Source organism: Mirounga angustirostris, unplaced genomic scaffold, assembly GCF_029215605.1.
Source record: "Mirounga angustirostris isolate CCGP_5_RB_7025 unplaced genomic scaffold, mMirAng1.0.hap1 SCAF_6, whole genome shotgun sequence".
Classification (NCBI taxonomy): domain Eukaryota; kingdom Metazoa; phylum Chordata; class Mammalia; order Carnivora; family Phocidae; genus Mirounga; species Mirounga angustirostris.
This window is the reverse complement of record NW_026991714.1, coordinates 54,860,431-54,874,830: the sequence shown is the minus strand read 5'-3', so window position 1 is coordinate 54,874,830 and position 14,400 is coordinate 54,860,431. Positions and strand designations below refer to the sequence as shown.

At 50.3% G+C, this 14,400-nt stretch overlaps 1 protein-coding gene across 1 annotated transcript; it reads right to left on the bottom strand.

Annotated features, from left to right (window-relative positions):
- Positions 1–727: 727 nt before the first annotated feature.
- MYOC (myocilin) lies at positions 728–14,079 on the bottom strand. The gene is made up of 3 exons (XM_045877451.3): positions 13,269–14,079; positions 3,566–3,691; positions 728–2,068 (listed from the first exon to the last, which is right to left on the bottom strand). The coding sequence occupies exons 1-3, from the start codon at positions 13,948–13,950 to the stop codon at positions 1,284–1,286; spliced, it is 1,593 nt and encodes a 530-aa protein (XP_045733407.2). The 5' UTR covers positions 13,951–14,079; the 3' UTR covers positions 728–1,283.
- Positions 14,080–14,400: the final 321 nt, after the last annotated feature.

Here is a 14,400-nt window from a genome sequence, read left to right as displayed (position 1 = left end):
AGGGAAAAGCAGCAGCCTGCTGGAGCTGGCCTCCAGGACGCAGAAGTCACCCGAGCCGGAACCGGACGCGGAGACGAGCGTGTCAGCAGCAAATGCTGGAGGCTGCACTGGTAACAGAGACCAGGTGTGGGAAGAATCTCAGGCCTGGACATCTGTCTCTCCTCGCCCGAGGGCCCTGGCTTCTCTCGAGCACAGATGTCACCTGGAGGAGCCCGGGGAAGAGGAGAAACCTGAACGGACTGAAAACATGCTAATAGGACAGAGTCCAAGCTGAATTGGCAAGACAAAGTGTTCTCCTGCTAGGAACGGTGGCACCTCAAGATAGCAAGTCCAGTTACTAAAAACCAATGGGGTCAGGTCTGCTCACCTGGGGTTGTTGTTTATGGAACTCAAGCCCAGGACAACCAGAAAGAACCAACACGCAGCCAGGGTGAAGAGAGGGTGAGTTGGGGAAAGATAAGATGGTTTGGGAAGAACCAAGAGCACCAGGAGTTGGGGATGCGGAGGGGTGGGTTCCACTCTTGGCCTGGGGTCGTCCTGGGCAGCACCGCAAAACTGGGCACAGGCCTCTCAGTCACACACACACACACACACACACACACACACACACACACACCCCACACTGTTAGCGTCCTGCAATCACAGCTCCCAACCAAAAGGAATTATCTGATGGCCGGAATCAATACTCTTCTCATAAGCAAAGTAGCCCACAAAGTTCAAGGAGGACAGTATGTAAGATGGCTTTATTTCACAGGGCAAAGGCCATGCCCCACTGGACGCTACGTAAAGCATTAGAAGCCCACCATACAGACGGTGGCCACAGGAGCTGCTCCTCTTCTTCTAACTGTGGTGTGGGGTAACCATGTCCCCAGCATGCGGGGACGACCCTGGGTGCCATGTGGGGCAAGCTGTTTCGCCCGAGCTCTTCTCCACACATTTTTAGCCACTGAGGGCCTTTTATAAAAAGCCTTGTGGTTTCCATGAAGAGACTACTATGCCTTATAACTTTGGCCCCAACTCACCACAGAACTTGCACTCTTTCGTTTACACAGCCCTTTAAGAGCTGACCGAGGACGAGCCCATCGACTGGGACACCGTCTAACCCCCCCGTCCCCCCGACTGCTAGTCCCACACCCGCAGACCTGGGGCCCACGCACATTCTTCTGGGTGAATAATGAAAGCTGAGAATGCAGAGAAGAGCTGCAGGGGCTTGGGCGGGCGGGCTCTGCCCCCAGGAGCCCTAACCATCGGGTCCGGCCGCCTTCCCTGATGCCGGAGGCTTTTCACATCTTGGAGAGCCTGACGTCGTAGGTGACCATGTTGAAGTTGTCCCAGGCGAAGAGCTTCTTCTCCAGGGGGTTGTAGTCCACCATGCTGCTGTATTTGTAGCGGTTCTTGAAGGGGACGCTCAGGGCCTTGCTGCGTCCCGTGGCCGTGTTGTAGGCGAAGTTGACCGTGGCATCCGGCGACGAGTAGCTGCTGACGGTGTACAGGCGGCCGCAGATGAGGAAGGCGTTGGCCACCGACTGCTTCCGGATGTTCGTCTCCCAGGTCTGTTCCAGGGCCAGACTCTCTGGGTTCAGTCTGGAGAGGACGATGGCGCCTTTGGCGCCCTGCGTGCTGTAGATGACCCAGAGGCCCGTCTCGTCCACAGCCAGGTCGATGTCCGTGTAGCCGCCCCACGCATAGGGGAACTGCCCGTGGTAGCCGGCCGCCGGCAGCTCCTTCTCAGCCTTCACGGCCTCGGTGGTCAGCTCGTAGCGCACCAGCGTTCTGGACTCGGCGCCCTGGAAGTAGAGGCTGCCCCGGTAGACCACGGCGCCCGTGCTCTCCAGCGGCCGCGGCAGCACGTGCACCTTGGACGGGTAGCCCTGCAGGAACTGCGGGACGCGGTCGTACTCGAACACCTGCCGGATGTCCGTGCCCACCGTGTCGATTCTCCAGGTGGTCTCCGGGGTGTGCGGGTAGGCGGGCTCCGGGTCCCTCATCCACACGCCGTACTTGCCCGCGATCGTTTCAGCTCTCCTCAGGGCGAGCGGCTCTCCTACCCAAACCAGTTCTCCGCATCCTGGGGGAAGTAAAGACACGCATAACCCAGAACGCTTTCCACCGTCTTTCCGCCCCGTGGCCGCGTGGCAGAGCCGGAGCGTCCGGGGTTAAGGTCAGGCTCTGCCCTCCGCTGACTGGGTGACGTTCAGGTCCCTCAGCCCCTCGACTCGGCTTGGTCATTGGTAGAGGGGATGGTGTTTTGGGGTAGTAGGGATGTTGTAAATGTTAAATGGAATTATACATGTTATGTACTTGGTAGAGAGTAAATGCCCAGGAAGTAGTATGTGATCAAAATGTCCTATGAATTGAACTTCCCCTTTTCAGTATCAGTTGTAAAGAGGAAGGCTGCACAGAGGGCTTCGAACTGTATTTCTAATATTTGACTGAAGCCAGGCAGGAACTCACAGGGGTCCATTATGCTACTTTTTATGACTTTCATGTCTGATGTACTTCATTTTTTTAAATGAAACAGGGGCACCTGGGTGGCTCAGTCGGTTGGGTGTCTGCCTTCCGCTCAGGTCATGATCTCAGGACTCTGGGATCAAGCCCCGAGTTGGGCTCCTTCCTCAGCAGGGAGTCTGCTTCTCCTTCTCCTTCTGCCCCTTCTTCCCCTCCCCTTCTTGTGTGTGCTCTCCCTCTCTCTCTCAAATAAATAAATAAAATCTTTAAAAAAATAAAAATGAAACAAAAATCTAGTCACTATAAGAAACTCTGCAAAACAAAGTTCTTCAAGCCCAAACTGATGGGCCACATAAAGGCACCATTTTAATACAATAAAACCCGAACATAATTTTTAAAATGTAATGAAGAGATGGTTGAAAATTTAGATTTAGCTGAAATAAACACAACAGATTTCTGTGCTTTTTTTTTTTTTTTTCTTCACTTTCCTTGTAGAAGGTGGGGAGTCTTTGCTGCTCATGTCTCAGGGAATTGTTTTTTGAAGACTTCAAAACGTCCCCATTGCATGCATGATCTTCAACTGGGAATAATTGTTAATAACATGGATAGTCACAGTTTCTGAAAACCACAGCCTGCCTTAAGTCTGGCTTTCAGGGAACACTTTGGAGAGGGGCACCTGTACTTCTCCTCAGTACCCAAGTTCAGAAAAGATACCTTTTCTGAGTATGTGCTATGTGCTGAGATGGTGCATCCATCCGGCCCTAAGATAAAGAAAGATATGAAGGATCTACTAAAAAATGTAATGAATTTCTATGTGGCAATCAAGTGGGTGAAATAAACCCATCTCTCCTCTTCCCCCAGTGCAGCCCAGCTGACCCCACCATCCCCAAGTGGGTGGTGAGTGAGATACAGGGCTTTGCTAGGAAAGGCCGACATCCTGCCCGCGTGCTCTGGAAAGGGAACAGAGAGGGGCTCTTCCTCTCCCCCTTCCCTGCCTCGCTGCCAAGGCTGATCAGTGGTCTGCCCTCCCTGCAAAGCGGGCTGACCAACTCTGAACACAGAACAGTCACAGATAAAGACCATGTGTGTACAAAAGGGAAGAAATTTAACTTCATACCAGGGTCTCCCTCCTCATTCTCGGGATGGCCAGATGGACTCTCCTTCAGGATTCGGGAAGCAGGAACCTCAGTTAACTCTGACTTCAGTTCCTGGAAGTTCATGGTCTCCACATTCCATTTAGAAACTATATTAAAAGAAAGAGACAAACTTGTAGTATGAGGGAAAATGGCCCAAGGACTATGCTGAGGATGGTATTTAAATAGACTTCCAAAGATATGATGGTTTGGGATTTGTTTTAAGACAATAAATATGTAGGGGTCTGGCTGGCTCAGTCAGAAGAGCATGTGACTCTTGATCTTGGGGTCGTGAGTTCAAGCCCCATGTTGGGTGTAGATGGGTGTAGAGATAACCTAAACAAATAAAACTTTAAAAGAAGATTTTTTAAAAAGATAATAAATATGTAGCATTGGGGTAGAGATAAAACAAGATCGGATTTGGCGGACAACTGTTGGAACTTGGTGATGGGTACACTGGGGTTCTTGTTCTCTCTACTTCTGTGAATGTTTGAAAAATTCCCATAACAAAAAGCTCACAAATAATAAATTGCATAGCGATGTGCCTTGCACAGAATAGGGTATTCAAAATAAAATAAACTTGTACAAAATTAAAATAATTCCCTAATTTATGAGCAGGTGAGGTGTGATTCAGGGATATTGAGAAGGTCTTCACCATCTTCGGGATGCCCGAAATTCAACAATTAACGATTCCCTGCATGACATAAGGTTCTTTCCCCTGTCAGGACGCAAATGTTCCTGTGAGAGGTAACGTATTCAGCTTTACATGCTCAACTGAAATACTCTGTCAGATTCCTTTCTGAGACCAGTTTTGGACAAGGACAGAGTGTGCGGAATTCCTACAAGAATTCGCGGGCTAGGGTGGGGGTTGCGCACGTTGAGGGAAGGGGTGTGGAGGACACCGGTTAGACATGAAGTTACCACACTTTGTCACACTTCGCTACTTGGGTTTAGGATTAGGCTTATACAAGAGTCCTTGAATACAAGGAAAAAGCAAAAGCCACGAGGAACAGGCTTAGCTGTTTTAAAATGTAGGTTTATGATTCAGGTATGATGAGGCCAACAGATCAGGAGTTGACAGCTAATGAGAAGATAGTCTGTTATACTCACTACTCCCAAGGACACCCACGCCATAGGGGCCACATGGGGCAGCACCAGGGTCGCTCAGGCAGGAGGGGAAACATGGGCAAGAACCTTTATTGTTTTTCCTGTGGGAAGGAATGGGTGAGGCGGGGTAAGCAGGCTTAGGATTGGCTAATGTGAATAATTTCAGCAGGCTCTGGGGCATGGGGCTGTCCCTAGTTGGTCCCCGGCTCTGAGGTGATGCGGGCAGGTGGACAGTGGCCTTGAGTGTGAGAGCCAGAGCCCACGGAGGCGGGACGTGGAAGTGGGGCGGGGCGTGGAGGCGGGGCGTGGGCGTGGAGGCCGGGCGGGGCGTGCGCTATGGGTCGGTGGGTGTGCATGGAAAGGCGTGCTGGCAGGTGAGTCATACAGGATCTCCAGGAATCAGCTAACCCTGCGAGGCCCAGACGTCAAAGCCTCAGAATAAAAAAATATGCTTGAAACATTGGCTTTTTCTCTTGCTGGCCATCTCAGTCAGCTCTCTGCCCCTTGAGTGACCTGGCTCCCCACTCAGGATTCCTGTGTCACGGTCCCCGAGGGCAGTCAGTGCCTGGGGCTGGGCTCCTGCACAGCCGAGAAGGTGAGGAAGACGTTCTGTCTCCTATCACGTGTTTGCTTCACTTTGCTAAATTTAACCTCGCAGGCACAGAAGCTGACAATGGAACACTGAACCCCTGCGGCTACACACATGTCATCAATTTTAAGCCACACACATTTTTTCACATTTTCACATGTCTGGACTCAGGTACCTCTTATAGTTGCTGGTATTTAGCTTCAATGCACAGTACTAGAAGGAGGTAGAGAACATTTCCTATCCAGCTAAGAAGCTCTCAGGCTTGTGTGGGGCTGCCCGCTGCAGAGCTCTCTGCCCGGTGTTAACTGGCCTCCCCAGGAGTGACAGGCCTGGAGGGGGTGCGTCCTCCCACCCTGGGATGTCCCTCAGTCCCGAGTGGGCTGCATGAGCAGTTAAGACCCTTAAGCCAAAATGTGTAACCAACTGAGGACGTTCTAGATGTGAGCCCCAAACTCCAGGGGCGATCAGGAATACCTCCAGGGACATGGCACGTCTTCAGTCTCCCCAGCCTTGGGGAGCTGTCCACCCATCTAAATAGCCAGCCCCTCTGGAACACCTACCGGTGCAAAGTTGTGCAAGGTGTGGACATACATGGTGAATAATTACAGTCGGTCCATGGTCCCCTTGAGGAGTTCATGTTCTGGCAAAGTCCTCTCGCTGAGGAGTAATGTGGGTTCATTCTAGGCTGCTTTGGGAATAAGGACCCCTTAGACAATTCAAATGGCTCCTGGAGGGTCCTAGGAAATTCATTTGGTTCCCTGAATCTCCTTCTGTCTGCCTGAAAATCTGTGGAGGAGAGAAGACTCCTCTGCTCCTCACTCTGAAGATTGCCTGGACCTAAGAGGGTAGGTACCCAGGGCAGAGGCTGATTCACTAGGTCAGATGGAGGTTCCCTAGACCAACTGAGGACACTCACGACCACCGTCCTCCTCTCCCGGGAATTGGTGCTGACTGGTGGTCGGCATGGCAGAGGCGGGGTGCCCGAGGTTCCCTGCTCTTCCGTGCTGCCAGAAAAAGGTAAGAGTGAGGGACCCCCTTCCCCTACAAGGGGCAAGCAGAGCTGTTTGTAACCATCCCTGCTTCCTGGAGTGCAGGCCTTCACCCTCTCCGTCTGCCTCTCCCGTCTCCACGCCTTGTCTTAGGCCTAAAACATAATGACAGAGCCTCGACCCCTGGCTATCAGGAGCAACCCACCCCTGCCTTGCCTGCCCAGGCTCCCACACTGAGCAGAGGCTCAAATACGCGGCAACACCTGGCAGGGCAAGTTCTCAAAAGCAGGTCATTGAGCAAACTCCCGGAGGTGAGCTGTTTCTTTTCCTTGGTACCTTTCCTCCAAATAATTCAAACTGCTTTAATTGTTTCGATTAATTCTCAGGATATCAGAGCAAGTTTTAGGCAATGTGAGGTGAGAAATACTGCAGTGGCATTTCTACAGAACTTCTAGAGGATTCCCTTGCCCCAGCCCAGTTCCCTGCCCTTCAGCTCCAGGACCCACAGTTGCCATACAAGGGCCTCCCCTGTACCAGCTCCTTCTTCTGTGCACCTGATGCACATTATTTTATTCTGTGACTGTGGCTAGGATGATCATGGAGCTTAGTGACTTACTGAGAAATAGATATATACTGAGAAAAGTCAGCGTACACACCTGCAAATCAATGAGAAGAAAATTAAGAAAAATGCCCACTTTAGCCACAGAGGGGATAAAGAAAGTGGGGAAAACAAACCCAGACCAGCATTTTCCGGGGTGACCTCCCTGAAGATCACTAAAATATTGAAGTACTGAAAACAGATCCTTTGTGAAAAGACACGATTAGCAGGTACTTATGGCTCTTTCCACATTTCAAAGCAGTTTCATAGAAACTATTTATGTGATCTGATATCTTCACAACTTTTAAAGAAATAGAAAAAGGCTTTAGGATTGCAGTCTGCCACTAATTTAATTATTAGTGCCTCCTATGATTCAGGTCCTGTGCGTATCACCTCTATTCCACATAACAGTCCTGACGTGGACGATATTATCTTCATTTTGCCAAAGAGGAAACAGGCTCAGAGAGGTTAAGTAACTTGCCTAAGGTCACACAGTTAGTTAGTGGTGGGACTAGGACCTGAGCCAAGTCTGCCAAGGCCATGGCAGTTGCAAAACTTTCCAACCTGTGGTGGGGGAAGTTTGTCAGTTATAAATTAATTGCCCCTTGGTGCCAAATGCATCCTTCTCTAGATGCTTTCCGAAAAACAAGGATTTCTCCTGTAAAGTGGGCACGATGTCAAGCTTTCTCGGTAGAGGGCGCTGGAGGGACACTGTGGGAGGACGGTCCGCGGCAGTAGCCCCCGGGGACTGGGTTGGCAGTGTGAGCGCGAGGACATCGGGTGGAGCCCTGCCCCAGCCACGGGTCCAAGACGTGGTTCCTCTGTGACCTTGCAGCCACAGCCTGGCCATAACCTTTCCACAGCCCTGTCAACACGGACCCCAGAGTCCCTGCACAGGGACCCCGTGCTCAGCCGGCCTCCCCTGCAGGCCCCCCTCGCGCAGCCTGTCCCTGCCTCCACTGTGTCCACGCCGCAGGCTGCCGGTCGCCCTCGGGAGGTGGCCGTTCCAGCTCCAGCCTGGAGAAGCTCTCCGGCTTCTCCGCTCTCCGCTGGGCTGCACCTCCCCTTCCTCAGTGAGGCCTGACGCCCTTCCAAGTTTGTCCTTCCTCTGGGACCTTCCCTCGGCCCTGGGGTGCCGTGTGGAGTTTATTTATATCTCATAGTTGCTCTTTCATCGTACTCCATTCTTTATATTTTTAATATATAACTTACAAGACTTAACTTGCCGTGTGGATTCTGTCTCCTGACTGGGTGCAGACGGCTACCTGAGGCTTCCTAACAGCCTCCAACTTGCGCCTCAGAACTTTGGGGGGTGACCCACTCCTGGAGCGGAGCTCGGATTCCGGCGCACTACTGCGCGTGCGCACACAGCTCCCAGGTCCCCCCCCCCCCCCCCCCCCCCCCCCCCCCCGGGGACCGGCCGCCAAAGGAGAGGGACCAGGTGCCTGGCTGGTGCAGAGTTCCTTGCCTGGGGCCACCGAGGCCCTCGCGGCTCTGCACAGGGCTCCTTTTCTTCCTCCCTCTCCCGGTCTCTTCCTCTCTGCCTCTGCCTCTCCCTCTTCCTCTCCCTCTCCCTGCCTCACCCCCACCGCCTTTCTTCGCGGTTGCTGGAAGCACACCTCATGTGCCGTCTTTGGAGTAAACAAGAACCACAGTGAAACATACTGTCAGGGAATGGCTTTCGGAATCACTGCACGGCCCTTTCTCAGTTGGCAGATGGGATGGGTGGATGACAAGTCCGCTGGCTGCTTCTTGGTTGTGCGGGCCAGGAGCACCTGGCAATGGTCAGAGGCATGAGGACAGAAGCCTGTGGGAGAGGATGCACACAGCCCCAAGGCTGGGAAGCAGTTGTGTGAACGAGCCTGGATCGGGCCCCAAGTCATAGCTTTCCAGGTCCGGCCAGCCCTGTACCAGGTGTGTGACTTCGGCCAAGTTACTCGCCTCAGTATTCTTAGCTCAAACTATACATGAAACGTCCTCAATAAAAATGTGTCAAAATTAAAATTTCTCTGGAATGTTTAAAAATCACTCATATTTCACTCTGTGGTGTGAAAACAAAAAGAGGTTATGAAAATATTACGGACTGTATTGTACCCAATAGCTAAATATTTTTAGAGCTTTTATTTGTTTCTATTAAAACTCAGTCCTTCTGTGGTTGAAAAGTTCATGTCTCTTACAAAATTTTGGAAATTTTCTGCATGCTCTGCCCTATCTCCCTTACCTCTGCTTTGCAGACACATTCTAGAGAGCTCCCCAGGAAAGTGAAGATTAGCTAGCAGACTAACGTCCTGGGTGTTGCTCCAGGTACTGTCTCTCAGATCAATATGTGTGTTACAAAAATGTTATGTACGTGTTGATGTTTTAATCATTAAATGATGTTTTAAAACAGTAGCGCAGCTCAAGCAAAAGAAACCCTTCAGAGTTATGATCCACTTACTGCATGCCCACCCTGTGCCGGCACTTCTAATCTGCATAGCAACCCTCACAAGAGATTATTATCTGCAGCACTTGCACTGAACACCTCTGGAGCTCTTTCTTCATATCCTGCCCACCTTTCCTCAGTCATTGTGTGGCCACCTGCCTTGTGCCAATGTCCCCTGCGAGGACCCTGCCTCAGCTGCCCTGCCCCGGCTTCTCTCGCTCTCTGCAAGAGCCAGCTGGTGCCCACATCTGTGCAAACTGGAAGTGGGATAAACCCTCTGGCGTGATGATCCTGGGCCAGCAGAGTATCGGATGCACGGATGAATGCTTCCTTCCTCCGCTGCATTTTACACAGCTTCCCAGAAGGGCGTGGTGGGCTCAAGCCTCCACCACCCACTGTGGGGCTCCACTGGAGAATGCCCCCCCACTCCTTATTGGCTCCCCTTCCTTCCCTGACTCACTCTCCCCTAACCTGGCTTCTGCTCCCTGCCCACATATACCACTGCACACAAGCCCCCATCCCAGGCTCTGTTCTCTAGGAGGACTAATCTGAAGTAAAGGTCAGATAAAGGGAAAGAGGGGCTTCTCTTGTGACACTGATAACCAACTCTGATAGATCATCTGGTAATCTGTATTTTTCTACTTTGGGCTTAATAGGCTTTTTTTTTTTTAAGATTTTATTTATTTATTTGACAGAGAGAGACAGCAAGAGAGGGAACACAAGCAGGGGGAGTGGGAGATGGAGAAGCAGGCTTCCCGCTGAGCAGGGAGCCCGATGTGGGGCTCGATCCCAGGACCCTGGGATCATGACCTGAGCTGAAGGCAGACGCTTAACGACTGAGCCACCCAGGTGCCCCATGGGCTTAATAGGTTTCCAGACATTTTGCTACAAAGCGATTACTACAAAATTATATATATACTATCTTAATTCTCTCACGTGTACACACACACACACACACATCAACAAGTAATTTCTGTGTTTCTAAGGAGACCTTTTTCTAGGTAACAATTACATGATAAAGACAGCGGTGGTGACAGTTTGAATGACAGGCAGAGTGAGAAAAAGTCCACCTTCTGTGGCCTCCTTCGGCTGGAGGCAGCTTCACTAAGCCCTTCCCTCCACTCCCAGCCCCCCAGCTCTTGCTGCCCCTACATGAAGCACACCCACACTTAAATTCCAGTCGCCCAGAAAGCCCTTTACCCTCAGATCTAGGACCTTGAAGCCCATCTTTTGTTCCAAATGTTTCTTTCCCTGATGTTTAAATGTAACCTTCCTGGAGCACCTGGCTGGCTCAGCTGGTGGAGCACATGACTCTTGATCTCAGAGTTGTGAGTTCGAGCCCCACGTTGGGTGTAGAGATTATTTAAAATAAAATCTTTAATAATAATAATAATAATAGTAAACTAAAGGTAGACTTTCTTTTATCTTTAGGTTCTATAAACTAGAGGTCACTTCAAGGTCCTGAAGGGCCACTGGACCTCAGGTGGGAGGGACTGAATTAGAATTCGGTTCTGGCTCTGCCACTAGCTGACTAGGTGGCCACAGACCAGCTCTGGGCCTCAGTTTCCACATCTGCACAAAACGAGCCAGTGGCTCAGAGGCTCTGCAGCTCTACATTCCTGGGCTAATGTAATTCCTCCTCATGGAAAAAAAAAATTGCTAAAAAGACTTTCCAAGCTTGGAGTTCACTCTAAGGGGCTGTTGTCCTTATTTCAAAAGTAGAGCAGCTAGAAAGAAGAAAAAGAAATGTAAAATTAGAAAACACATCTAATAAATTCCCTAAGTCTTGTTAAATGACCACAGGACAATAAAAAAACCAAAACGTTGCCTCTGTTTTCACACACACACACATACACACACACACACAGGTTTTTGTTGAGAATATGACTCCATCACTTAACAGTCTGAAATAAGTAATGCTTGTGTTTCTATTAATACTGATTCTTTTATCTGTGCTCAGAGACTCAGGTTCAACAAATCTTCGTGCCACCACCGATCATTGTGCCTCCCGGGGCCCTTGGTGTCTTCAGACCTTATTTTTCTTTGTTGTAAAATTTAGAATCGAGTCTCTTCCAACTATAGAAATACAGGATTTTTAAAAATCCTTTACACTTAAGAGTTATTTCGTTTGAACCCCACAAAAATCACTCAGAGGAGGAATTTTCATTACCACGTAACAGATAAGAAACCAAGGTGCAGAGGTTAAGTGACTTGTCCAAGGTCATACCCTGGCATGGACTCTTGGGTTTTTTCAGTCTCATTTACATGCAGACTTTGCCTCTCAGGTAGAAAGCCTTTTTTTTTTTTTAAAGTAGGCTCCACACCCAGCACAGAGCCCTACATGGAGCTTGAACTCATGACCCTAAGATCAAGACTTGAGCTGAGGTCAAGAGCCGGATGCTTAACCATTTGAGCCACCCAGGTGTCCCTAGAAAGCCCTTTTAAAAAAATAATCATTTTATTTTGAAGATTTCCAAACCATTTGAAAAGCTGAAAGAATCATATAATAAAGCACCCCCCCACCGTGTGCTCATCACTGAGATTCACCATTTGTTAATATTTTGCCACGTTTGTTTTTCCTTTGTTTCTGTCACTCTTGATACATTTATAGTCTTTGTTGAACCATTTGAAAGTAAATTGCAGCCATTCTGACAACTTACCCCCTAGTACTTGAGTCTGTGTCTCCTTAGAAGAAGGATATGCTTCATAACCACGATATCATCTCTCAGCCAAGAAACTAAGCATTAATCAATAATAGGACCTAAGAGGTGGTCTATCTTCAAATTTCCTCAATGATTCCAAACCTGTCCCTGTGGCTCTTCTCCCCTGGATGTAAGACCCAATCCAAAGCCAGGCACTGCATTTGGCCGCCACTTCTCCTTAGCCTTCTACAATCTAGAACAAGCCCTACCCCCTTGTCTTTCTTTCATGATGTTGACGTCTCTGAAGAGTCTGGGCTAACTGTCCTGCGTTCAGATTTGCTCACTTGTTTCTTCCTGATCAGAAAACTAATTATGAAACAGGGAATATTTGGGAGCACAATTTCACAAAAAGTGACACAAATACCATCCTCCCGAATAATGGAGAGAGAGTGGCCCCTGTCACAGTGTGCATGCACGGACTCACCTTCGAGCAGAGACCAGGATGAATGGAAGAGAGTCTCAGTTAGAAAGAGCCACCTCGGGCGCCTGGGTGGCTCAGTTGGTTAAGCGACTGCCTTCGGCTCAGGTCATGATCCTGGAGTCCCTGGATCGAGTCCCGCATCGGGCTCCCTGCTCAGCGGGGAGTCTGCTTCTCCCTCTGACCCTCCCCCATCTCATGCTCTCTGTATCTCATTCTCTCTCTCAAATAAATAAATAAAATCTTTAAAAAAAAAAAAAAAAAAAAAAAAAGAAAGAGCCACCTCAAGGAGTGGCCTGGGGACTTGAAAGCAGAGGTTCTCCGATTGGGCAAAGAGTAAGAAAACTTCCCAAACAACATAGTGAGGAACCCGACAAAGGGGTTGCCACCTCTTTACTTTGCCAAGACAGCACATTAAAAAAAAAACCAACCTACCATCTATCATGGTTTCATAAATCTATTGTTATCTCATAAATAGAGGTCATTTTAACAACAAAAGGTAGGAATCACAATTTCCAAAGATTCACAAAAGAGGAGTTTTCTAGGCAGGATAGTTGGCAACTTTCTACTAATCATATACACATACATCTCACCTGGTCCTTATATTTCGCACTTTGCTATGACTGGGGGAGCCATCATGGGAGGCACAAGAACTCGGAACCACCAGCCCAAATGGAACTCTCAGGAGCTAAATGACTAGTAATATGTGAGAGTGGTTGCTTTGCCCTCCTTCAGTCGTCTGTCTCGTGCTAGATGGACAGTCTCGGGGAGAGAGGAAAGGCAAGCCCGGGCCGCCCATAACAGGTCACTATGAGTCATGTCACCTTCTGGACTCGGGGGCCCCTTCACCCCACGTTCTTACCTTCCCTGGAGCCTGGTGGCACGTCCTGAGAGGAGCTGTGGGCCTGGGGACACTGGCCCTTTCTCAGCCTCGCTGCCTCCTGGCTTCTGCTTTCCAGCCTCTGGGCCAGATCCGCATTCTCTTCCTCCAGTCGCCTCTTCTCTTCTTCCAGAGCTGACTTGTCGCGGAGGAGGTTGTTGTAGGCCACCTCCAGCTCCCTGGTTTTGGTCTCCAGCTGTTCCCGCTCCCTTCTTAGGGTGCCCAGCTCCCTCTGCAGCCCCTCGTGCGTCTGTGAGGGCCCGGCAGCCTGGCCCAAGGCCAGCTGGTGGAGGATGCCCTCCAGGGAGCTGAGCCGGGCTTTGGTGGACTCCAGGTCTGCCCGCTGGGCACTGCTGTCTCTCTGCAGGGCCTGGATGGCTGACGTGGCCTGGCTCTGCTCGGGGCAGCTGGACTCACTGGGGCTGGCCACACTGAAGGTATACTGGCATCTGCCGCTCGGGTCATTGGCCTTCTGGAGCTGGGCCCTCCTGGCCTCCAAACCCCATACAAGACAGGCCAGAAGTAGCAGCTGGGCAACTGGCATCTTGGGCCTGCTACTGCAGTGATGGGTACAGAGGCCCTCAGTGCAGGGACTGGGCAAGCCTTCCCTGGGAAAGCTCTCCCACCCTGTGAGGCGTCCAGATGGGTGGCCCTGCTGGCTCATGCCTTGGCTGCACAGAGCTTTATATACACTGGGGAGCCACCCCTGTGTGGGGGGAGCAAGAGGTGGTCACGTGAGGCTGGGCGGGGCCACGCACAGGGGAATTGTTTTTACACGGCCAGAAAACATCTTAGAATATGACATTCCAGAAGTCTGTTTGGAATTTCTTTTCAAAAAGAATGTCTCACTTTATGCATCCCATATCCCTACAATATTCCCTATATCCCCACCCTATTTTGTGCACACACGTTCACACAGGGCCCCCTTCACCCAACATGATCACATGTATGTCTATTTCAACAAGGATTCATTTCTAGTTTATATTTCCATTTACTCTGCAAACTCTATCGAGACCTGCTTCTGTATCGTGGACTGTGCTAGAAACCGGGAATGCAGACATTCCTAAGACATAGTCCCTCTGTCCCTGTGGCAGTGACAGACAAATAGCAGCCA